General features: G+C 38.1%; 6 protein-coding genes across 7 annotated transcripts in view; 1 reads left to right on the top strand and 5 right to left on the bottom strand.

Annotated features, from left to right (window-relative positions):
* The first annotated feature begins 4,507 nt into the window (after nt 1-4,507).
* Nucleotides 4,508-5,851, top strand: LOC133843502 (uncharacterized). The gene is made up of 2 exons (XM_062277103.1): nt 4,508-5,357; nt 5,418-5,851. The coding sequence occupies exons 1-2, from the start codon at nt 4,621-4,623 to the stop codon at nt 5,536-5,538; spliced, it is 858 nt and encodes a 285-aa protein (XP_062133087.1). The 5' UTR covers nt 4,508-4,620; the 3' UTR covers nt 5,539-5,851.
* On the bottom strand, nt 5,837-8,255 carry LOC133843480 (double-strand break repair protein MRE11). Its single transcript, XM_062277056.1, has 5 exons — nt 7,936-8,255; nt 6,835-7,876; nt 6,618-6,778; nt 6,247-6,559; nt 5,837-6,182 (listed from the first exon to the last, which is right to left on the bottom strand). Exons 1-5 carry the CDS (start codon nt 8,160-8,162, stop codon nt 6,084-6,086), a joined length of 1,842 nt encoding a protein of 613 aa, XP_062133040.1. The 5' UTR covers nt 8,163-8,255; the 3' UTR covers nt 5,837-6,083.
* Nucleotides 8,256-8,742: 487 nt separating this feature from the next.
* On the bottom strand, nt 8,743-10,232 carry LOC133843487 (lysosomal thioesterase PPT2 homolog). Its single transcript, XM_062277065.1, has 6 exons — nt 10,027-10,232; nt 9,807-9,906; nt 9,701-9,742; nt 9,525-9,632; nt 9,185-9,458; nt 8,743-9,107 (listed from the first exon to the last, which is right to left on the bottom strand). Exons 1-6 carry the CDS (start codon nt 10,156-10,158, stop codon nt 8,909-8,911), a joined length of 855 nt encoding a protein of 284 aa, XP_062133049.1. The 5' UTR covers nt 10,159-10,232; the 3' UTR covers nt 8,743-8,908.
* Nucleotides 10,233-10,819: 587 nt separating this feature from the next.
* On the bottom strand, nt 10,820-12,503 carry LOC133843490 (polyglutamine-repeat protein pqn-41). 2 transcript variants are annotated; one of them, XM_062277081.1, is made up of 4 exons: nt 12,369-12,503; nt 12,021-12,112; nt 11,846-11,944; nt 10,820-11,761 (listed from the first exon to the last, which is right to left on the bottom strand). In XM_062277081.1, the coding sequence occupies exons 1-4, from the start codon at nt 12,384-12,386 to the stop codon at nt 11,071-11,073; spliced, it is 900 nt and encodes a 299-aa protein (XP_062133065.1). In that variant the 5' UTR covers nt 12,387-12,503; the 3' UTR covers nt 10,820-11,070. The 2 variants fall into 2 exon arrangements, with proteins under 2 accessions (XP_062133065.1, XP_062133075.1); XM_062277091.1 differs by lacking the exon at nt 11,846-11,944.
* An 88-nt stretch (nt 12,504-12,591) lies between these two features.
* Nucleotides 12,592-22,174, bottom strand: LOC133837246 (uncharacterized). Its single transcript, XM_062267934.1, is given in 12 exon segments — nt 12,592-12,848; nt 12,914-13,404; nt 13,462-13,579; nt 13,638-13,877; nt 13,947-15,099; nt 15,101-15,422; nt 15,475-18,083; nt 20,020-20,175; nt 20,270-21,165; nt 21,241-21,584; nt 21,669-21,791; nt 21,865-22,174. Coding segments are annotated over 12 exon segments (6,732 nt in total). The 5' UTR covers nt 21,998-22,174; the 3' UTR covers nt 12,592-12,701.
* Nucleotides 22,175-22,315: 141 nt separating this feature from the next.
* The window catches only part of LOC133843470 (protein abrupt), a 46,523-nt gene continuing 43,856 nt past the window's right edge, over nt 22,316-24,982 (bottom strand). Inside the window, 1 exon segment of the mRNA XM_062277045.1 lies at nt 22,316-24,919. Within this exon segment, the coding sequence (XP_062133029.1) occupies nt 24,423-24,919 (497 nt within the window). The 3' untranslated portion in view covers nt 22,316-24,422.

A 24,982-nucleotide genomic window follows, 5' to 3' on the forward strand; every position in this document is an offset into this window, starting at 1 on the left:
GCTGCCACTCAAAAGTTTCAACTGCAACTAGCTGCAAAAGTGCTCAGTCGTTGGAAGGAAGAAGGAGAAGTTAAGGACCCAATGGCAACCACAACAGGACATCCACCAAACTATCAAACTTATCAGCCACAAAAATAAAACACCTTAAAAATTCACAACCTCATCTGAAGAACTATGGTGTCTGAGCACAATTAAATAGAAAACTTGTATTTTTGCAGTCTGTAACGTTAGAATTCCTATGAAATAACTTTGATCTTCAGAATATTTTTGTTTTTTTTTTTTATTTAAAACTTAAAACTTTTTTTTGCGATTTCCATGCACGAATATCTTAAAAATAATGTAGCATACTTTTAGGAAGTCTACGACGTATTTTTTCAACACTAAAAGTATGCACCATTTGTCAACGTTGTCGATAGTTGAATTAATAAAATTTAATTTTTATATTTTAGTATTCTATATTGTTTCACCTTAGAATTAAAATTTACTTTGTGGTGTAAATTTACTTTACAGTGTAAAGACTAAGTACTAAGTAAATATAACAACCCTCGACTTAACTGTGTGCAACACGTTGAAACCAAAACAAAAAAAACAGGAAAAAATGGGGCGTGGCCAGGAATTCTTAACCCGAGCTTGCTGCAATCCAACAAATTTAAAATGTGAAAAGTTTTGCCAGCATTTCTGAGAAATTGAGAAAATGGGAGACAGCGAACCAAACGAACCGCAGCTAAAGAGATAGAACAAAGTCGTCTGCGGCAATCCCGTTTCTTTCTTTGTCTATATACTCAAACATACTACAGATAAATATATTTGTAGTATGTATCTATGTGTTCGCCAGAATAAAAGGTGCAAACATGACGCAGATACGAGATACGGGCAAACGAAGAACTCGATGATTTCATGTGTAGCTATCAAACTGCCGCAGAGATTTTCTGTGTGGTTTCGACTTCTTTTGATAAACCTATTTTCCGTAATCCAAATGTGAGCTGCAGGTGAGTCCAGTCACCTTGCCGATAACTTCAAAGGTTTCCAGCAAGGAGCTATGGCGCCATTTTGGAATGCCTTTATTTGGGTGCCGCCCACAAGCTACTATGTACTGTAAGAGGAGGTAATGTTATGAAATATGACGAAATATGAATTGATATTCCACCCCCAAACTTAAGTTTGCGCAATCGCATACTGAACTGTGCTGGGCCGTGCCTAGTCGTGCCCTCCCCTTAAAACACACAAATCCAATATTAGATATCGAAAAGCTGTGAGCTATGCCAATGATATTGCTGCACGGCAACTATTATTATAACAATGCCACAAAATGATGTCTGTGTCCAGTCGTGAGAGTCATCAATCAAACACACTCAAAGCCGGAGAGTAAGAGGGAAAGCTCTCGAATGACCAACCAATCATCCAATCATCCAGCTATCCAATCTTTCAATCGCTCAGGCGTAATGCGCACTCCGCAGCCACAGCCATAGCCACACTATAGAATAGAAACAACAACAATTTTCCAATTAAGCGACCAAAAATTTGAGCATATGATGATTATTGACGATAAGAGCTCAATGATGATAATGATGGCGACGATGACGATGATGATGATGATGAGAAAAACGAAAGACGATGATGAATAAGCAGCTCCACACTCGTTAAATGTGCAAATAAATCGCACAATTGTTTTCCCTTCCCTCTTTCAGCCCTCCTCCTGTCCCCCTCTAGGCAAGTAACGAAACTAAAAGTTATCTGCGGCCAAGCCAAAACAAAGAAACTTTCATTTCCAATTTTCTTGATGTATTAAATTATTTACGCCCTCTTGAACACAGGATTTCGTGTGTGCGTGTGGCAGCCACATGAGTTGATGTCTACTCTAGGTATAGTATATACTACATATAATGTGGTACATATATTGTATTGTATGATAACAACATACTATACAAGTTGCTTTTTTTTAATGACGTTTCGACAAACATACATAGATATTATGATTGACTTTGAGTGAATCTCTCTATGCACTGCGGCAAGAAGTGCTCTGCTGGAAAATTGCTTCTAGAATTTAAAAGTTCTGCAAAATTGGTTGACCTTTGGATAACAAAGATTGAACCAATTTTGTTGTTATTTTTATTTTGTCTTGAATCTTCAGAACTGAAAATTTGTTGCATAAATAGCAAAATTGAAATTGTAAACACTTCTACGAATCTTTATTGTACTTTTTTTTACAACATAATCTTATGATAAATATATTTGTGTCCTATACCTTTGTTGTAAATTATATTGATTAGGTTTTTAAACCCTATAAGATTTGTTTTTCGTCAATACTATAAAATAAATAACCAAAATATAATATATAAAATATGTAAAAAATCTTCATTCGATTGTCCTCGACTGTGTGATACCCGCTACCCATTATAAATAAAAGAAAAACAGTGAGCTAATAATTTTAAAATATACCGAGTTATTATACTGCAAAATACTAAAAATATGCCAAAGGCTTTCAAAATACAGATTTTCAGCCAAAACAACTAAGACCCATAGTTAGTAGACGTTTTAGGTCATACAAAAGTATCGCGTAAACCAAAATTTAAAATTCTTTAATACTATGGTTATTATTGCATGTAGCGAAATGCAATTTTTATTGATTTGCAGGGGCGGTCTTAATCTGCGAGCAAGCATAACAAGTGCTGACGAAATAAAATTATAGCTCTATCTCTTAAAGTCACTGAGATCCAGTGTTTCACACACGGACAGATACATACACAGACGTCATGGCTATATCGTCTCTCCTGTTGACACTGATCACGAATATATATACTTTATGGAGTCTTCTACTATTACATGCAAACATTTCCTGCAGGCACAAAGTTAAAATATCCTTCTACGGGTAGCGGGTATAAAAATGCTTTTGAACGTTATTAAGTTGATGAAATTGGTATAGTATTATTTTATATTTCTTATTAAAGTGTAGGTTTGAAGTTTTTAAATTCTTGGGTAATTAACACCCAATTGAGAATAAAGTTAAGAAGCAGTTAATTTCATCTTGTTGATTTTAGATTCCTGATATCAACATCAAATATTTTTAATTTTGTGTGCCGATGAAGAGGATATCCTCGATGTTTACTTGTGTCAACTTTCCCACTTAGAATCAGTGAAATCAATTCAAGATTTGTTGATGATATATATTTGATGTGTAAGAGACTGTTGAAAGTGTAGATAAAATGAAATTTAAAAGAAATTGTCAACAAACATGAGACACAATTCAATCCTCTACCACAGACCGCTTTCGTTGTCGCGCCGCAATGCATTGCCAAGGCTCATGCGATGGTTTCTCAAGCGTATCAACAGCGAAAAGAAAATTTCTTAACTGTATTCAACTCAATTTCACCCAGTGGACCAGTGCACCAAATGCGCAACGAGCTCACTGCGATTTGAAATCAGCAGTCCGCCTAATCAATTTAAACTTAAACAGCATCAGTCCTCACACACAAATGGAGGCTACTTTAGCCACAACTTCAGACGGGGGCTTAATTACTTTATGACACGCATCATAAAAATGCATTGGATACTCTTTGGGGGGCATTTACACCTTCATTGAGACTGGCAAAGTATCACACACATGGCTCACACTTATATACATTATATGTATATGTATGTACATACTTATACTCGTAAATCTTAATATTTTTTCTTATTACCGTTTTAATTTATGAGTAGACAACGGATCCAGCCGTTGGCCATGGTTATTTACTTATTTGATTGAGAAGTTCTACTAATCTCATTTCGGACAATTCTTAATTTAAGAATGGCATTTTAATATGTCAGAAAAGAAAAACTTTTTCCACCACCATTTTTTAATTAATTTTAAATTTATCAACCCGTCGAATTTTGAGCTCCAAACATCCTTATGAGTGTTCAATTAAGCAATGTTGAATACAAAAATATCTATAAATTTTATTGTTGAATTTTTTTATATATATATATTACTACCTCAAATAATAATCTGATTTTCTTAAGAAATGACCCACATATTAAGCTTAATTGATAACTTAAAAAAAAACAACAATAATACAGGTTAGTATCTACCTTAATTTTAAATAAATATTACAAATTGATCGAGAATTTTGTGGGAGACATATTATATACCAAATTTTTACTATTACCACTTTATTAGAAGTCTCGACCATCGTCTGCAGGTAATGAAATGGAAAAGTCTTTTAAACATAAAGAGAGCTAGAGGGATTGCACCAAAGCGAAAAACTGTTTAGCTGAATAAGCATCAGCATCCAAGCCATGGGTGAGTAGCTAATGAAAACATGTCAGAGCCATAAAGACGATTAAAGAGAAGGCCAAAATATGGCTAATTTTAATTGGTGCAACAAACAGTGGCAGCCGCTGTTGCAGTCTCTCAGCACTTCGGCAGACACATCGCATCTTATTGGCGCACGCCAATTGTTTCCATCTGAGTGCTCAGAAGTGTAATGTGGTCATCCATGGATCGCAATTTATAAAAGCCACAGGCGTACAGCGATTTCGCTGCAGTAGCATCCAAATATCGTTGACGCTTGGCAGCATTGCGGATCGTAGATCGTGCATCGTGGATAGTGGATTATCAACGGAATACATATAGACAATAGAATGTCGCGTCTCGAGTGGTTGTTACTCCTGGCGTGCACCGTCAGCATTGGAGATTTTGCAGATGCCGCAGCTAGCCAAATCCAGCGACGACACAGACACAGCAGCATAGCTGAGACTACGACTCCAAAGGCTGACATTCCTGCCAACGATTGGGGATTGGGGCCAGAGCTGGCGCTGGTGCGTCGCGTCTATGATGATTGTCAAGAAAGGAACGACTTCATCGGCTGCCTGAAACAGAAGGCGCTGTATGCTTTGTCACGAGCTCTGGACCAGGACTCGATTAAAATCGTGGATGGCTTGGTTTTGGAGAAGCAGAACGTCAGCGAATCCGATAGCATAATATCTTCCCTCACAGATGCCAGGCAATTCGGTAGTCTTTCGCCCCTTGACCGCGCTCTGCTCTCCAAGGCCGACAAACTAATGCGTACCCATGCGCTGAAGTTCGACATGGATCTGGACATGGGCGTCGAAGGCGGCGTTGGTCGTGGGCATGGTCACAAGAAAAAGAAGAGTAAGAAGGATGGTGGACACATAAAGTATGTGATTGCTGCATTGCTAACTGCGATGGGAATCGCAGGGCCATTGGGCCTCAAGGCGCTGGCAGCAATTGCTGGAAAGGCGCTGGTCATCAGCAAAGTTGCACTGACGATCGCTGGTATTATAGCACTTAAGAAACTGTTCTCCCACGACCACAGCGAAGAAACCAGTTTCCAGGTACATGCTGGGGAGCACAACAGGTGAGATCAATCGTGCTTAATGACTGGCATAATATATATTAACAAAATCAACTCTTTCAGGCGCAACACATACGTCATTCGACCTGTATCCAAAACAAATTCGAATGTAGGGGTAACGGCTGCCGGTGGAAGCTCCTCGGTTGATCCATATCGCTACTACTACGAGTATCATCAGCAGTAGACCAATAGCTTCCGTCCGAGTTGACTGTGCAACTGCGGGTGTGTGTGTATTGATATGTGCAAAACAGATGCAGCTAGACTACCAAAGAACAAGCCGAACCGAACCGGACCGATTGCAGCGAGCTTAAAACCTTCGACTACATTGCGTTGTGTCCAGACTGGCGCCTTATCTATGTATATCATAGCTTTAAGTAATAGTGTAAATTTAGACAATTAATGGTGCAGCATCATCCCTCAATTATTTTCACAATATAATAAACAGAGAGTTAAGTCAATTACCTTATTGTTGTAGATATCCAAACTCCTTCAAACAATGAATATTAAACAGTTCTGCATTATTACGTACTTATGTCCAAACACAGTTTAAAAATATTTGCTCTTAATTACAACCCTGGAATTTAATACAAAAAGCCCCAATAAAAATAGGACAAACTCATTAGAGAATTCCATTAAAAGATTATAGTGTTCTTTCTCTCTTTTCACTGGAACTGTTAAAAGTTAATCATTTTTTTATAAAAATATCAAAATACGCATCAAGCATATGAATTAATCGCTATCATCATCAGATATTACAAAGGACATAACCTTGGCACTGCGTCCACTGTTGACGGCACCCAGTAGAGTTTGTTGTTTATCCGAAATGCGCTACAAAGCAACAACATTAAAGTATAATAAAATCAATCTGCACACTGTGTATAATGCAGCTTACATTTGATGTATCTGTTGGTCGGCTGGTTGTTGTAGCACCGCTTGCTGTAGCACGACCGCGTCCACGTCCACGTGCACCTCGTCCTCGTGCTCCTCCACGTATATTTGACTCTGTTAAGTCAGCATTATTCTCCATCTTTAGCGTAGAGCTAGTTAGAGACGTTGAAACATTTCGGTTAGGACCGGATGTATCCAATGCTTTCAATATATCATCGGCAGTGTAGCGATGCCTAAATTTTGATAATTCTTCATCGATGTTCTCATCATCTGGCAAAGTTTCCATTAAATGCTCAACAGCTCTTTCATTGTAATATCTGCAAATATTTTCAATTAGACATTGATGGTTTCGTTGTTCGTCAACAATAGACTAACTTGAAAATATTGTCTGCTGCGTTATTATCCTTGTGGTCTACCAAACGATAGGTGATCTCCGCCAATGCTTTCGAGTGCATCAGCTTAAGTGGGTTCTTTGCTTTGGCTTCCTCGAAATAATTATCCACCAGCTGCTCGACCCGCGTTGTATTATCCACCTCCTGAAACAGGAAATCCATATGAAAGCAATGTATTTCAATTATTTATAACTGCGTACCATCGCCCGTTGCATCGCTTCTTTGTCAACACTAATCTTATCGCTCTTTATACGCTTGATGAGTCTTTCGAACTTAACAACATCGGAAGGATTGGCCACACGTGTAACAAACATTTGACTGAAGCGTATAGTATTAAACATGTGCGATTCTTCGGTATAAAGTAGACGCAGTCGTATCAAAGGTTCCATGGGCTGCTTTGGGTGACCCGTTAAGGATTGACGGGCTTGTTCAATCATTGCCTCAATGCGTTCCTTTGCGAAATTATATACTTTCGTAGATGCGTCGCCATCGCCCAAATTTAGTCTATCTGCCCAATCTGTAAGGATAACAGAATCAAAGACAAATGGGCGCACTGTTTTCAGTGGCAAAGGTGTAAGATGGAACTTCGTTTTGTATATCTCTAAAATGCCAACATGTTTTCTCTTGGCTTCGCCTTCAGACAACGATGTGGCCACTGATGATCCAGGCTGGGATACATAGAAATCGCGCAGCACATTTAACTCTGGATCGATGCGACAATCGTGTTCGTGTCCCCAGATAACTAAATGTAAGAACGAAGGTAATGCCTCCTCGGGAATGTAGTTCTTAGGCCCACGATCAGCACGGTTCTGATGAATGACCATCAGATGAAACCATTCTTCGTCGACCTCGTTAGGCCCATTGATGACGACTTGATAATCCTTAAAAAGACGCGCCAAACGGGCATCGTGTATATGACTCAGTCCGTAGAGTCCCAATTTGCTTTCGCCTTTCCGTATTAGAATGGGACTGATCTCCACTTTGGTAAGATCTGTCCAACGCCCAAAGTAATTAACCAGTCCCGTTGTGCTCAACAAATCCAAAGAGCTAAGACGTCCAAAACCACTTGGATCGTCATGATTGCCGTGTATGGAGAAGACTGGTATGGCGATGTTTAGATTTGGATCTTCGTAATTCACCGATTGATTGACAGCATTATGGAATGAAGCCGACTGATCACTTAATATCTCCAAGGAGACTGGTTTATCTCCGAACGTATAGCGCCTCAATAATTCAATGCATCTACAAGAGACTCAAGTGTCAATCAAATATACCATTTAGATTTCGAATTTTTCACTTACTTGTGGAATGCATTTTGACTAGGAACTGCATCATGGAACAAATCACCACCCAGCAGAATCATATCCACATCTTCATCTACAGCCATCTGAAGTATTTCCTCAAATGCAATAAAACTATCCTCACCACGCACAGCGTCCTTCTCGCAGTAACCCAAATGGTTGTCAGTCGCAACCATTATGCGTATCACATTCTCTGCATCTTTGTCAGTGTTGTTGCCGTCTGCCATTTCTTCTTTTCACTGTACAAGTAAACAAAATTAAATTACTTGCGTAGAATCCGCAAACATATCAATTTCACAACTCAGTACGCGGTTCCCCAGCGTTGCATCTATCGATATATCAAGAAGTAAATTGCAAATAAAGCTTTCCGACTGCAAAATACCCAGTATCCATTCTTTGGAATTATCAATATACAATTATTTTATATATTATATTAAGATGTTATTATTGGTTGATCAAATCATCCATTTCTAAAATTTAAAAATAATAGTCTATGCAAAAGCGCTTCCTGCATTTTATAATATTTTGGGTGTGGAACCTATTATACCCATGACCGTTTTGAGCTCCGGGTATGGAAAACAGTTGTGCTTGTTCTAAGCAATAAGTCCAGCTGAGCATCGTCGATAATAGTTTTTATTTGTAAGTATCGATAACATATTAATAGTAATTTTAATTCAAAAAAAATTAACTGAAGAAATGCAACGTAAATACATATATAATATAATAATAATAACAGCGCATTAGATTGATGTATCATTTTGTAATTTCTAAATGTTTATTAATTGTTCTATATTTGATTCAATAAAAAATGAGAAATTATGTAAAATCTATTATTATTATAACATATATTAGTAATGTCAGATAATTGTTCACTTTGTACACAGTATAAATATGTAAATATCCACAAATCAGTTAAAAAGTGAAAATCCATTATTCCAATCACAGCCTCCATCTCGCACCATGGCACGCATGTTTAATCCAAGTAAGGCATTATAACTTGATTGATTACTTTTCGGTTTGTATGCCACGAAAGATGATGTACAAATGGCTTTACGATAATTATTAATTTTTCAGCTTCCAGCAAAGTTTTCAGACCGATCGAATCATCCATAAATATTTTTCGCTTATTAAAAGGAACCACGTCCAATGAGTCATTGAAGTAACTAAAATGACTAAAAAGGCCGCAAATAATATAAATAAGTTCGATTTTAAAGTTAAATTATAAGTTAACAGTATCGTTAAGTTGTACCTCGATTGCCAAGGAGTTATTACACCATCATTAGGACCACCAATCAGGACAAGCTTATCCAGGCGCACCATTCCCATTTTGAATGACGTTGAATTTGACGTAATCTTTTCATTGTTAATTAACGGCAAGAATTCGCTATACTTCATGTATAGCGACTGCCTACGTGGGTCATTCCAATATCCACCAATAGATGTATGTTGTCCGACCTTAGAATAAAATAGTTCAAAGGCAGTTATCGCTGCAAGATCCGGAAATATGAGATGTAAGAAACTTGCTGTAAACAGATTAATAGAAAAGCTTATTCATATTCTCTATTCATAATCGCATAATCGTTACATACTTCCGTATTGGCCTGCCTGTGGTGATGATAACGAAATGAACGTTTTCACATTGTGATTCGGTAGACTTTGGATCGCCGCCCTTGCTAAGAGTCCGCCTTGCGAATATCCTTCAAACAAAGTTAAACATTTTGATATTTATACTCGGTAACAAAAAGTTAATGCATTCACAGCTCACCTAACACAATTATACCCTCGGGATGCAGTCTTCCAATTTGATCTTGATAATTTAGTATATATTATTAAGGTAATAAAAATAGTCAAATATGTATATGTTAATATACCTATATACTCTCTAAACTGCTCAACTTGCCACCAATCATTCTCCAGGCTGTACCAACCATCGAATTTATCGCAATTGTACACAACTGTACCGGGATGCAGCTGCAATAAATGCAATCAAAATTCGGGAAATCCATCATTGACATCAGTTTGACTTTGACCGCATCGCAATAAAAATAAACAATAACAAAGGATGATTCGCTTTCATGTCGTATATAATACCTTTTCGATATGTCGCACCAAAAGTGTCATGGATTCAGCACCAGACAGAATTCCATGAAGTATTACCACTGGCTTGTATGCATTTGCTCCAATAAAATTTAAGCATAAAATTAAAAAACTTCTAATCCACATTTTGACCTCAAAAACAAAAATAAACAAACAAGTAAACAATTGTTGAACTAAATACTTTTTGCATATTTCGAGTAGATAGGAAGGCATCGATACCAACATTGAATGATATCGATGTATTAAAAACATCGGTACCATCTGTTAGTGTGGAGCAATACTGTTAAATATATTGCAATGCTGTAAAGTCAGGAGTAAAACATGGAAGGTATGCTGGTCACAGGTAGATGGTTGTAGTCGAGAGTAATCGACTACAATATACTCTTTCGATGGAATTAATTTGGCTAATAGCCTATACATTATTTACATTACAATGCCAATGTCACTTTCTACCTCAACAGAACTACGATAACGGATAAGTAAATAAAATCTGAACTATACAATTGTTACAGTTCTATTACAAACATGTTAAGCGTAATGTGAACCTCAGAAACTACAATTAAAAATAACTTAAATACATTTAATAATTGAATTCCTCTGAATATTTTTTCTATTAAATTTTGCTAAATCATAAATTACCTGATATAGTATTATTGTTCTTTTATTTATTTTGAACTTACACTTTCGTTATGTTCTTTAAACTATTGAATATCGTCTTAAATTAAGTTTTAAGTGAGCCTAACGATCGTATCTAAATGTTTTGTGTCTCACCTATTAACAAGACTAACTGAGCCAATCAACGTGTGTCAGTTAAATTTTGTATTGACTTTTTACAATTCGTTACAATTCAGGGTTTTTTTTTTGCGTTTTGTGTGTATCAAATATGACAACGCTTAACAGTTTAGGCTAGTGTGGTGTAAAATATATGAAAGAGTTTACTTGAATGTAATTCTGAAGCTGTTTTTTTTAACATTAAATCTAGTAATAGAAATCGTCAACTAGATCAAGCGACGCTTCACCATTGGCCGGCAACAAATTTCACCCTGCCACCTCCTCGCTAACAAAATCAAGCTTGACAACCTCCGCGGGCAAACATTCTTCGACGTCTACCTCATTTTCCTGGACATTAATGCGATTCAGTGTCATTGAGACATCCGGGCCACACTTGAGACTCGCACTTGCAGTCGATGATGGATTCGAGGTAGTGCTCACAACGTCGTCAGCCACAACAACAGCTCCAACAGTCGCACTGGATGATAGAACTGTTGTTGGGGCAGGTACAATAATTTGCTGCTGCTGTGTCGCCGCAGATGTTACAACAACAGTGTGAGCTTGCTGAGCTTGCACTGCTGTAGTTGATGTGGGCTGCTGTATGATGATGTTCTCTGTAATGGTAGGCGTGTTGGCATTGGAGGATGCAGCCGCAGCTGCCGCTGCCTGTTGTGCGGCAGCCAAGGCGGCGGCTTTCTGCTGCTGCATTTGCTGAAATTGTTTGATTGTCACGGTTGTTGTTGTCGTCGTTGTCTGTGGCTGTAGTACAATTTGTTTCGTTGGCTGCTGTATTATGTGTGATTTGAATACGTGCGGCTGCTGCTGCTGTTGTTGCTGAACAACTGGCAATTGCTGCACTGTTTGAATGACGTGTTGCACCTGCTGCACGGGCACTTGTTTGGCCGGTATGCCAGCATCCTCAAAAGCCTTTTTCTTCAGCGCCTGTCGTATTTGAGAGCTGCAAATGGAAACAAAGGAAGAGATTCCATTAATGCTGTTTGTTTGACGTAATCATGTTCTCTCGCTATGTAACTCGACTTACACTGTGCGCGTTTTAATGCTTAAACTGATTTTGCTCAGATCGTCCGAGAACCGCATTATGGACGAGTGTAACATGTCAATTTCCTCGTCTGTCCATTTGCTGCGATAGCGAGGGAACACGAAATCAATGCATATCAACGTTTCTAAATAACTAAAATAAGATATCGAGCACTTACCCACTTGGTGATTCCGCATTTGGATGCAATTGCATAGTCAAGTCTCCCAGCTTGCTGAACGCTTGTCCCGCGGCTGTAAAAATCTCCCCAACCTACGTACAGATGAAAATCATATTAGGCTTATCGTGGCAACTGGCGGTTTGTTTGGTTTCGCGTGCGTTGCAAATTCAAAACAAACGCGCCCTTTCCCCTCATGAAACAAACAATTTTTTGCTTCCACTCGCAGCCGAAGGAGTGAGACAAAATGACAAGACAGAGCCGCCATTCTACTGCACGATTTAATTGACCCACTATATTACATTACTTTGATAAGGACTTGCCCGTTATTTATAATTGCATTCAACATACCTTTGTTGCCGAATTCATGGCCAACTTAATCAAAATTAATTTTTTTTAATATAAAATTTAATACGACCGTGGTGGCTTGTCGATAAACGGACGATAATGCAACACTGCGACGCTACGTGCCAAATATTTATCAAATTTATCGAAACAAGAAATATCGATTACTCTTGAAGTGCACAAATCTGTCACGATAACATATCGAATTAGAAATAAAAACAACGCTCACTATAAATAGAACGCTTAACGTTGATATTATTATATTGAGTACAAGTAAACAACTGTTGAAATACTATACAAATAATCACTAAACATAGTAATACTAAGGAATACAATTTATTATTTAGAACATGCTGCTGTTACGGCTGTGCCAGCGCCTTTGCGCAATTCTTCTATCTCATCTTTTCGCAATTTTAGCGCCTTTTTGGCGTATTCATATTTATTGGCGAGCGTAGCTATCTCCTTTTTCTGTATCTCCAATTTGGACTGAAAAGGAAGAAGAAAATAGAATCAAAAATATATCTCAAGTGTATTTTATGCTGGGTGCTTACCTTAAGCAAATTAATTTGACCGATTGTCTGGGAAGAAATATTGGAAGTATCGCTATTTTCATTCTGTTTTAATCTCTCTTCCAGATCCTTTATATGATTGTAGCGATGTCGACACACCTGGATACAGTCGTTTAATTTCTCTGTTGTCTTTTTCAGCTCCACCACTAAGTCGGACTCTGTTTGAGTCTCAACACTCGTTAGCTTTTGATGTGGAATCGCAGCGCAATTGGCGCTAGACGAGATGGCAGCAGATGCGGAGAATGCGTTAACTTTACTCATAAGATCGGAATTCTTACTCTTCATTCGCTTAATTTCATCTCGCGACTTTTGCTGCTCTTCCTGTAGGCGCTTCTTCAATTGAGCATTTTCTTCTTTCAATGGATGATTTTTCAACTCAATGCTCAGTGCGGTCACTTTGCTCTCCCTTACGAACAGCTCGAATTGGCATTCTTTCAGCTTACGATCGAGTTCCGTGCAATTACAGTTGGTATCTGCATAAAATATTATTAGCTTAACCAGTCGATGCATATTTCATATATGGAACTTACCCACAGGATCTGTCATACAGGCTACGTGTCGGGAATCATTCCAATATGACTGACGTCGTTCGTCGTGAGTGCTAATCCGCCTATTTCTGCGCACCTCCGACTCAGAGATTATCGATTTCTATGGAACATATCAAAGTTTAATGTTCTTTCTTATAATTTCAAATCAGAGAACTTACCCGCGGTATATGATGATCCCGATCCAAACTCTTTCGAGGAGCTGGTGAGGTATTTGATGTAGTTGAATCAAACGAAATATTACTGCAATTTGATTTACTTTTTGAATCCATCTCCAATTTCTGCATAATCTCATTTGTACTGGAAAGTTTTTCCTCCAAATTGCGTTTGTCCTCCAATAAACTAGAAATGGTTGCATCCAAACGTTCTCGTTCAGCTTGCAAACTATCTTTATTAGATTTCTGTAATTACCGTATGATGGATTAGTTAGACAATTTCAGTATATTACATGTATATAATAATAGTCTTACCAGCTTATCAAATTCTATTTGTAACTCTTTAGCTCTGAGGTCCATTTCCTCATTTTTGTTGTTCAGTTCAGTGGTACTTGCCGTCAGTTGGGCTTTAAGTTCTTGAATGGTCTGTTGCAATGAATCGCAGTCAGTCTGCTTAGCTTTGAGCTGCAAATCTGATTGTTTCAATGAAGAATCTAATGCAGCTTGTTTAGAGTCTAGCTGAGACACTGCTTTCTGCAATGATTCTTGCAGAGAATTACATTCAGCCTGCTTTGCTTTAAGTTGAGACTCTACTTGATGCAAGTTGCTTCTTGATTCTTGTAAGAAATTATGCAGAGAATTGCATTCCGCTTGCTTCGCTTTGATTTGTGACTCAGCTTTCTGCACAGCAGTATGGGCCTCTTGCTTAGAATCTAACTGAAGCTGCGTTTTATTTAAAGTTAGCTGCAATGCATCGAGGGCATCTTGCTTATTCTGTAACTGAGACACTGCTTGTTGCAATGATTGCTGCAGAGAACTACATTCCGCTTGCTTCGCCTTGAGTTCTGACTCTACTTGTTGCAACGAACAGTCAACCGCTTGTTTGGCTTCTAACTTACACTGCAGATCCTTGAACGACATCTGCAACGCATTGAAGGCAGCATGTTTTGTTTCAAATTCACAAGTTGCTTGGACTCTTGCAAGTTGCAAGGACTCTTTCAATGCATTACATTCGGCCTGCTTTGTTTTGAGTTGCGACTCTACTTTTTCCAACGAATCATGGGCCTTTTTGTTATCCTCTGACATCTGCTTTATAGTCAGCTGCACTGCATCGAATTCGGCTTGCTTACTGTCTAACAGAGACGTTGCTTCTTGCAAGGACTGCTGTAATGTATCACAATCGGTCTGTTTGAGTTCAAGCTGCGACTCAGCTTGATGAAGAGTCTGCTTCAATGTAAGTAGCTGCGAATTTGCCTCATCTGCGCTTTTTTGCAAAATGTTGAGTTCAGTTTGCTTAACATTTAGTTGCGTCTCTTGCTGTTGCAGCGTGTGATGTAGGGTGTCCCACTCAGTTTGCTTAGCCTTTAGCTGCGACCTCAACTGATCATTGCTTTGTTGCAAATTCGCGTTCTGTTCACGTTCCTGATTCAAGAGCTCTTGCGAGGCGGCCAGTTCGTCATTCGAAGCCTCTAGCTTCGAGCTTTCTCTTTAGCAATGCTTCCATCTTGATCTTAAGTTCGGCCTCTGAACTTATCAATTCCTCTATTCTGCGATTGTATTGATGTGCCTGCTCCGCCATTTCTTTCTCTAATTCATGTAGCTTTTGAGTATATGCGGCCTCCGCGGAACTAAAGTTATTCTTCGCATCCTGAGTATAATCTAGTTTCGATTGCAAGCTCTCCAACTGCGTTCTATGTGTCGTTACTTCATTCTGAGCCAATAACAATGCGCTTTCAAGTTCTTCTGCTTTCTTTTCCAATAACATATTGTGCTCCTTTGTCTTAGCTAAAACTTCTTAATTCATGTAGCTTTTGCTGCCGTTCTAAATTAAGTTTCTCAATGTCGCTGGCCATTAGGTTCGCCTGTTTCTTTTCCAATAACATATTGTGCTCCTTTGTCTTTGCTAAAACTTCTTGTATTTGCTGCCGTTCTAAATTAAGTTTCTCAATGTCGCTGGCCATTAGGTTCGCCTGTTTCAATTTTTCTTGGAGATCGCAAATTTTTTCAGTGTATGTTTCCAATTGTTCGCTGTACTCAGACTTTGCTTTACTATTAGCTTCTATGGCATTCTCTAATTCACGGTTCAATTTGCTTGCTTCGATTTGTCGCACATTTTGTTCAGATTCAAGTTCTTGAGTCAAACGCTGAATGATCTGTTTGTTATCATCCACAACAGCTTGTAGCGCGTTCTTTTCCAGTTCTAAGCTGTCTAAGTTTAGTTGATGATCATGTTTTAATTGCTCGAAATCTTTCAGTTGTCTTTCGTATTTTTCATGCAGATTTTTAAGCTTTTCATTAGACAATATTTCGAAGTCTGCGTATGCTTTTACTTTCTCATTGTCTTCCACCATAAAGCTTAGCTTATCTTGCAGATCCACAATGGTTTTCTTGCTCTCATCATAGAGTGATTCCAGTTCGTGTTTTTCTTGTATAAATTGTTCCCTTTCAGCAGCAATTTCTGCATTAGCAGCCAACAATTTAGCTTCGCCTTCGGAATTGAGTTTTTGTAAACGATCTTCCCATTCGGTATTGTATTTATGGAGGTTCTCTCGGTATCTGCTCTCGCTTAACTCAATCTTTTGCAAAAACTCTAAATTAGCATTATCAAGTTCATCCTTATTTATCTTCTCCTGTTTAGCGAATTCTACCCTAACAGTGTCCAGTGTCAATTGCAAATGCTGAAGATGCTTTTCGTATTCTGCTTTCGAGCTATCAATATCCGCGGCCAGATTGAGACGTTCCTCTAGCGTTTCCTCTGCTTTAATGCTGCGCTCTGTTAGCTTTGCATTGCATTCCTGTAACTGATCAATTCGATTGGCATCGGCTGCCAATTTGGTAGCCTGCAGATCAAGCAGTTGTTGCTGTTGTTGAACATTCGAACGAAGTTCTACTATCTGCACATCCATGGATAAACAACGCTCATTTAGCTCCTGCATCTCCAATTGCATCGTTTCAATAAGTTCATCCTTTTGTTGAACCACAATTAATTGTTTTTTAATTTCAGTCTGCAACTGTTTGAGTTCGCCATTCAATTGGACGAGCCTTTCTTTGAGAATACCAATTTCTTGCTCCTGCTCAAAATCAATATCAGGCGCAATAACAGTACTTGTGCTCTTGGACAAACTATCGTTAATAGTGGTCTCTTTAACCTTCTCCTGTAGCTCTTCGCAGACCATCGTCATTTCGGCATGTTGTTTCTCGAGCGACTCGATCTGACGTTGATAGTCCTCCACTTTGTTTACTATCACAGATTTCTCCAGCAACTCAGACTGCAGATTTGTCATCTGTTCACGCATCTCATTTATTGTGCTTTCGGTGGCTTCCAAAAGCTGATTTTTTTCATTAACTTCTTTTTCTAGTTGTTCAATGTGTGCATGCAATTGATCTGCCTCCAATGGCGTCTTTTTCAGAGTCTCCTGCAGCGCATTGAATTGTTCTCGCAAACTATCACCGTCTTGCACACTATCAACAAGCTGATTGGAAAGATCATCGTATTCTCCCTGCAAGTCGCAATATTTGGTTTCCATATTGGCCAAGTTTGCCATGAGCTCCGCATTGCTCGTCTTAAGCTGCTGTACAAGAGCTTCGTGAACATCGGAGACAGTTGTTTCTAGAAGTTTCAATTGCATTTCCTCAACACATTGTTTTAATGTACTGATTTCCCTCTGCAAACTTTCATTCTCAGTCTGCAACATCCTGTGCTCTTCTTCTGTAGAACTAGCAGTGCGTTCCAATATCTCATAATCGTGTTGTAAAGCGTTGTACTTCTGCTGAATCTTGTCATATTCGTCTTGCATTATCTTTATAAGCTCCTCATGACGTAGCTGCGCTTGCTCGAGATCATCACATTTTCCTTGCAGCGTGAACTTGGCCTCCTCAGCAGAGATAACATTACGGCTTAGACGATCGCACAACTCTGTCTTCTCAGCTACATCACTGGTTATTTGCTTATAGGCATTCTGAACGCTTTCAAGCTGAGCACGAGTGTTGCCGATATCTGCTCGTAACTGTTCACATTCACAATCAATTGCAACAGCACCATTTTTGTCATTGGGCTTATTGTTATATTCCTCTAATAGGCGTTCTAAATCTACACATTTGCGACAGATCAGTTCGCAGCTAGTTTCCAGAGCCGGGCAAATGGAACGCATATGATCATCTTTGCTGTTCCGTAGTACCTCACTCGACAGATCATTTAGCGACTTTTGCAGATTTTCGATGGCACTGTCCTTTTCCGACAACGCTGTAAGCAATTCATTTTCTCTTAGTTTTGATTTTGACTTATGACTTGAAAATTCAAACTCCAGCTCGACGGCAGCACGATTCTCCATGTCCAATCTTTCCGCGGTTGCTTTTAGCGTTTTAAGTTGCTCTTCGTAACTTGCAATTTTTCTATCGGCTTCCTCCTTGGACTTCCTCAGATCATCGAATTGTGCTTGTAAGTCTTCCGAACTAAAAGTGATTATTATTATTATTTATAAATTATAACTTATCAAGTGCGCAATAAAATAATATGATGTGTAGAGTATGACAGGATTTATAACTATAACTATAAATAATTGCAGTTGTTTTTATTAATTAAATTTATAGTAAACGCAGGCCAAAATTAATTCGAAAACTGTATAAAATGTAATGCCAGTATCTAAAAATTATTTACTACTTTATCAAACTATTGAAACTACCTGTCTATCGTACTTTATACTAATATATCATTGCTTTTCATCATAATAGGCTCGTAAATTAATTTTATCAAAGTGTTTTTCAACAATACTCCTTAAAACATACTACATATACATATTGAATGTAGTCACCCGTTGCATTGGGGTCCAATTTCTCCCAGACCAGTATTTTGACAATTATAGCGAGCGCCCTAAAAATAGAAGCTGCAGCTGTTGCCTCCAGATAATCAAACGACAGCATTCCCAATTCCAATTGCTGTTGAGCCCTGCACCTAACATATACAAACTATACATACTCGTACATGCGTTTTGTTGATGCATTCGTATTTTTACTCACACGCTTTGGCGGCTGTATGGCCTAATTTAGTTGGGAGTGAGAGTTACATCAGAGTTACGTCGTCTTCAATAACGACGTCAGACGAGCCCTGAGCTCGTTGAAACGGAACGCAGTTCAATGTTCGTCCGCCGTTCACAATACACAATTTTAATCGACACAGTGCTGTTGCGGCTAAGACGTCATTCAAGCTGGTTGATTGGAAATAACTTTTGCTTATCGACAACGTTGCTGCCATTTAAGATCGTTATGTTGATCGGTAGTGGTATTGCCGAGAGTCGATTTCCATTCGCAAACTCGATCACAACACCCATACTAATATTCCAGTGCTATCACAACAACCGCAATAACAAATACTGGGTTTTAGTGCGATTTTTTTCCTATACAAAAAACACTTTGTTTATCTTTCTGTTTTATTTTGACATTCACTTCGTGTGCGTCGCTCTCTCTCTCTCACGCGTCGTAACTTTGCACAAATGAGTCGGAATGACAACGCATCGTGAACACACAGCATATTAGAAGAGAATCTCAACAAGATCACCACGAAGTGCTTTTCACCTGCAGTGGTGAATTTTACATTTTCAAATTGCCGGCCGGCATAAAATGATAAATGATTCGGAAAACACAATTGCTTAAGGCAACTGCTCAATTTTCGACATACAATTTTGTGGAGCTGGTAAATGGTATTTTAAGCTTAATTAATGGGTCTTTCAAATCAAAAAATTACAATAGGATTGGAAATACAGAGCTAATAAGATCGCTCAAAAGATGAAATGAGTATGGAAGATAGAAAAAAAAATTGGTTTTATTTGTTATGAAATAATAATTAAAATTGTTTAAACATTGAATACTGAAATAATATATAAGGTAGTAGGGCAAGACAAAGGTAAAGTTTCTAGTATTTCCAAATCGAATCCAAAAATAATGATGAAAGGATTATAATGAAGTAGCTTAAGTAAATATATGTCCCAATCATGGTTCTACGATCAGAAAGGAAGGGAAAATTTGTAAGTAAAAGTCTACTGCGATTGAAGGGCGAATAATCGAATTTTAATTTAGACCACGAAAGCCGAGCAGCAGAAGAGGATTTTGTATAGATTCTAAAAAATATAAAGTTCAGATACAGACCAGATACAAAAGTTAGTATAATGAAAATATATCTGAGTATGGTTTGAGCAACATTAAATACGGAACTGTAATTAGTAGTTCTATATATACAGTCAGTTGTAAAAACTTTGTTTAGCGCACATAACAATTTTGAAGATATATTCTCGAATAGATATGTTTGAATCAAAGAACGGTGAATGGGACAGGTCCCTTTTTTAATGGCCTGACTTGGTACCAACGGTTCCTTAAAATATCTTTCTGAACTCACCGCTGCAACAAATTTAGTCTCTCTGTCTGCAGATCATCAACTCGAGCTGTTGCCGTAGATATCTTTTCATTTAGCTCGTCCCATTCTGCATTAATCTGTTGCTCTATTTTTGTGAAGGCTTCTAGCTCCACAAGCTCGCGTTCAAGCAATTCTCTACTACATTTGCATATTTTTTAGTTGATGAATGTATGTGAATGAATGTAATTGTATACATGTGAATGAATATTTTTATAGATGAATCTGTACTCACCCTTTTGCCCCCATTTGAGATAAGGCTGGAGTTAGAGTAATTGTACTCATTTTGGAGTGTCCTGCGGTGAGCTGATGAGTTGCCTGCTCAAAGTTGGGTTCTACAGACATAGTTTCTTCTTTGACTTCCAGGGATTTCATAATGTTTATAGTTTTGGACCCGGCTAAAAATCTTTGGGTTGGACGGTTAGTTGTAGGATAGAAGCTGGGCTTCGGTAAATTTGAGTGTTTTATACTGGCATGGGGTTTATTCGACCCATTAGCTACTGGGATTACTTGAGAGCCTGTGGACGTTTCCTCCAGATTCGATGACGCTGGACACCATGTACGTCGTCGATTTTTATTGCGATCAGTAATTGTATTGCTTGTAATAATCTTGAGCGTATCGGTCTTAATTCTCTGCTCTAAGAGCCTTACTTTAATCTGACTTTCATTTTTTGCTTGCTCTTCGGCTAAGCGATCTTTAAGTAACTTTATCTCACGCTCTAAGCGTTTCATCATTGTCGCATCCGATACAATTTCATTTAATTGTGGCTTTAGATGGATTTTCTTCGCACGCATTGCAAAATTTAATGTGGATTGCGATTCCTCCATTATTGATGGGCGAATGGTGCAAATTATGGATGTGAATGCGTTGCCTCCAAGCGAAGCCTGCAGAATGCGAGTCAGTTTCGAGTCCCGATAACTAACATATTTATTATCTTCGTTCTCAGCTAGACTTTTAATCACATTGCTTAAGAAGTGAAGGCTTTTGTTAATATGACTTCCCTCTTTTAAACGAGCACCCCTTGCACCAGTCTGATCGGCTCGTTCAGAGCCAGCTAGATCCACGAGATTCAGTATGCTCTGAATCACAGCATCGTCGTCACTGCGATCGGCTTTGCGGGATTCAATGATCTTAAAGAAAATAATGTTATAAATGTAAATGTCACGAATACAATTATGTTGAGTTAATAATTATGAGTAGCGTACTATGCGAAATATGGCATGCGATCGACTGGAACGTTCATTCATGTTCGTCTCACCGACAGTGCGCTCTTTGTTACCCAAGCAGAGGAACTGAAGTAAGTCATCCTCGCTGGTTATAATGCATTCCTCGCAATTTACATTCACCATGCCATTGCTTTCAAATATTTTAAGATCTTGATTTTTCTTGTTGAGTAAATCATAGATCTTTTCGTTGTAGATCTCGATGTACCCCACACGAAGCAAGAAATCCCGATCACTATGATTGGTGATCTGATTGAAGATCTCCTTGGCAGCCAAGACCATTACGCCTGGATTCTGCTGGTCTCCCATCATTGTATAGGTTTTTCCTGTCAAGGCAATAACAATGTGAACAAAGTGGGTCAAACTCATGGTATAAATAATTTAGGCTAAAAATAATATACACAACTTACCAGAAGATGTTTGACCGTAGGCGAAAATAGTGCCATTGAAGCCTCTCACACAGGCTTCGACGATATGTTTTGCCATGCCATCGAAAACTTCTTGGTTATTGGAGCCCTGATCGTACACATAATCTGCAAATATTGTTTACGGCCATATTTATTGTTTGTTGTTTTTGTTTTGTGAGCTTAAGTGTGTGTTGCTCACCGAAAACACAGGGATCTGCCTGGCTGTCCAATGGTTGAATGGCTCGTTTGTCCTTCACTTGCCATAATGTAGGCAGCTCCGGCTCACATGGACGCACCTTAATGCACACTTGAATAGAGCTTTTCGTGGACATATTTCACAATACAGGACAATACTTGTTAACATGAAGAATTTCGATTTTACATTGACTTTTCTACAGTTAATTCGAACAAATGCCGCTTTCGCGTTGCTTCTTCTTCAAACGCGACAATCAGCATAAAACCAGCGTCGTGGTAATATCGATAATACACAGACAAAAGAATTGCCTGTTATCGAACAACCGAGATTTGACATTCACTGAGGACGCCTGCTGTTTTACACGTTGACAGGGTTGGCGAAAGTAAATAAATTTAAAATGCAGTTCAAATTTAAATATTTATTTGAACTTATCTAAAGAGAAACACATTGGTAGTTCTTCATAACGCGATTTTATTTTCATATCAATAAATATTTATAACTTTCTAAGCACATGGATCTCTACTTAAATTGCTTATGTAACGACTTTCATTTCACTAACTCTTGTGATTCTAGCAACTTAATTTAATTCTCTGTGTATTCGGTATGCGTTTCGAGTGCGTGTGGTTTATTTCCAGCAAAAAATATTTAGGAACCGAATAAGAGAAAATGAACGAATTAAACGTATTTGTATTTACTTATAATTTGCTTTATTCAATAATTTATTTCTATGCATATTTTATCAATATTGATTAAATTTATGCTATATTAGGTGACTCGTGATGAATTATCATTGAAGATTTGTTCAAGAGATACAAATTCTAAATAATGAAAGAAATACATTATTATAATTGCGCGCTTAAATAATATGTAAGTAAATTACATTTAAGTTTAAATTAATTGAGGTAGAAAATTACTAAAGTAACACATGTATGTTATAATAATAAGGCAAGTGGGGTTTAACTCTTGTAGAGTCTTATTTTCGATCGTGAAACTAACAATAAATCTAAAATAAACAGAGCATATTCAAACTAAATGTACATATTGGAAATACAGATATTATGACATTGCGATTATACATATTTTGTATGGTACACGTGGAGAGAAACCTTTAGAATGTGTTCTTATATATGTTGTGTGTGATCTGAGTTTGATGAGGTATTTGATTCTATTACCACCATGTACTAACAATTACGCATTTAATTGTGTCTTAGCAAAGGTTTTGAGACGTGACTTTAAATTGAAAATTTCAGTTTATTTCCTGTTATTGTACATAAACACATAATTTTTGTATAAATAATAAGAATTAAATTTACATTGCTTGGCGAAAGCAGGTGAAAATCTTTAGACTCGACTCACAGCTGCGGCTATGCATTTTCCCATTAAAAACTTGTAAAATTGCGCACCCATCCAATGGAAACCCTAAAACTAGGCAGATCATACTGCTATAATTATGTCATGTGTGCGAATTGTGTGTGTTACTGTGTGTAAGTACAGTTACTGGAAGATTATGTATGTAAGTATTTTTAGGTTGTACGGATAATAAGTACAAGGACTGCACAAATCATTTGTGAGGTAGTTCAGTTCTTCCGGCTGTTCAATTGCGGCAGCGGGAAGTTCGTCCACGTGAATTCCTGAGATATGGTTAAGCATTATAAGTATAGGTATATGAATGCCCTATATATACTATTTTCTATATGTAGTAGGCATGCTCGTATAAGTGTTTGTCTTCAGAGTTAAATGTAAGCTCTATCTGTGGCATGGCACATCTGAATTGTTTCATCTGATAAAATTACATAATTATTTAAAACTTAAGACGGATTAAGAGTATTCATTTGGGAGCATTCATTATGTCCGGGGTGCGTATCTCCATCAACATTTTATATACTATTTACAGAGTTGTTTACTCACACTAATCTTAAATATCTATATCTATGTTTATGTTTAGGGGTTTCTTTAATTATTGTGTATTATGAGTTTTAATATTTTTTTTATTTTCTTTTATATTTCACTTGTTGTTACTTTTTTAATGATTCAATTTTGTCTTGTTCTCTTGCTCGGCGCATTTTTTCATTTCTATACACACAACAGGTACATGTGTATATTGGTAGCATGTAGGATAAGTACATTGTATATCTAAGTAATCATTTCTCTAAATCTGTTTATATAGATCAAATATTTTCGCTTGTGATTTAATTTTTGTTTTTTTAAAAGCACAACATAAATTTGACTACAATTTTTGCACACTCAACACATCTGTGTGATTTATATGATTTGTTTCTAGTCTTAGATAACTATCGTAACTATCGTATCGTATAGTACACATAAACTGGTATACATGAGGATAAGGCTACTCGTTACAAATGTTCCATTGTGTGGGTATACAACTGTTTTCATTTTGTTTTATTTGTTGACGGCTTTCTCTCGCTCTCTCGCTTTCTCTCTTTCGCGCTATCAATCTCTATCTCAATGTAATATGCAAATATATCGTAATAAGGAATTATCTGCTATCGTTATATCGTAATATCTTTTGCTCTCAACTTTTATTATGTATTGCCTCTCGCTTATGTGTTGTGCACTCCTTCATCCTCCGAGTAATTCTCCTCGGCATCCGAATTGACAACCTCGTTGTTGCTGCCTGATTGATTGTTCTCCAGGCCCAAGCCCAAATCCATGGGCTCAGAGCCATCGCGTCTAATCTCGGCATCAGCATCGGCGTCGATATCAACCTCATCCGGATCGTCAGCGCCACCACCGCCAATCAGGTTGGCATGCATGTGACCAACAGTGCTCAATGCCAGGGCTCCATTGGCATCTGGCGATAGGCTGCTCGGCTGTTGCTGTTGGTCACGTCTCAGTATCGGTTCAATGGTCAAGCCAGCGCCGCCTTGACCATAACCAGCTGCCGATCCACCGCCTCCCGTCAGCTTGCTTAAATCAAACTGTGTTGGCAGCAATCCCGCCGGCAGTTTGTCCAGATTGTGTCCCATCGCATTCAGCTGCGCCATTTTGGCGGCATGCAACGCGGCTGCCGCTGCATGCTCCTGCGACATGCCCATGCCTGTAGCCAACGAAAGTATTTGATTAGCTTGAGATGCATTTGTGAGATTTCAGCTATTGACAC

This window comes from Drosophila sulfurigaster, chromosome 2L (assembly GCF_023558435.1).
Source record: "Drosophila sulfurigaster albostrigata strain 15112-1811.04 chromosome 2L, ASM2355843v2, whole genome shotgun sequence".
Taxonomy (NCBI): Eukaryota; Metazoa; Arthropoda; class Insecta; order Diptera; family Drosophilidae; genus Drosophila; species Drosophila sulfurigaster.

Excerpts from the sequence above, each read along its gene's own strand:
- LOC133843502 (XM_062277103.1), top strand. The coding sequence starts at position 4,621 with ATGTCGCGTCTCGAGTGGTTGTTACTCCTGGCGTGCACCGTCAGCATT. Across the intron at positions 5,358-5,417 it reads CATGCTGGGGAGCACAACAG|GCGCAACACATACGTCATTC; the intron begins GTGAGATCAATC and ends CAACTCTTTCAG.
- LOC133843487 (XM_062277065.1), bottom strand. The coding sequence starts at position 10,158 with ATGTGGATTAGAAGTTTTTTAATTTTATGCTTAAATTTTATTGGAGCA. Across the intron at positions 9,907-10,026 it reads TGGTGCGACATATCGAAAAG|CTGCATCCCGGTACAGTTGT; the intron begins GTATTATATACG and ends CATTTATTGCAG. Across the intron at positions 9,743-9,806 it reads GCAGTTTAGAGAGTATATAG|ATCAAATTGGAAGACTGCAT; the intron begins GTATATTAACAT and ends TAAATTATCAAG.
- LOC133843480 (XM_062277056.1), bottom strand. The coding sequence starts at position 8,162 with ATGGCAGACGGCAACAACACTGACAAAGATGCAGAGAATGTGATACGC. Across the intron at positions 7,877-7,935 it reads AGTCAAAATGCATTCCACAA|ATGCATTGAATTATTGAGGC; the intron begins GTAAGTGAAAAA and ends AGTCTCTTGTAG. Across the intron at positions 6,183-6,246 it reads GACCAACAGATACATCAAAT|CGCATTTCGGATAAACAACA; the intron begins GTAAGCTGCATT and ends GTTGCTTTGTAG.
- LOC133843490 (XM_062277081.1), bottom strand. Across the intron at positions 11,945-12,020 it reads AATGCGGAATCACCAAGTGG|CAAATGGACAGACGAGGAAA; the intron begins GTAAGTGCTCGA and ends TCGCTATCGCAG. Across the intron at positions 11,762-11,845 it reads AGCATTAAAACGCGCACAGT|CTCTCAAATACGACAGGCGC; the intron begins GTAAGTCGAGTT and ends TTCCATTTGCAG.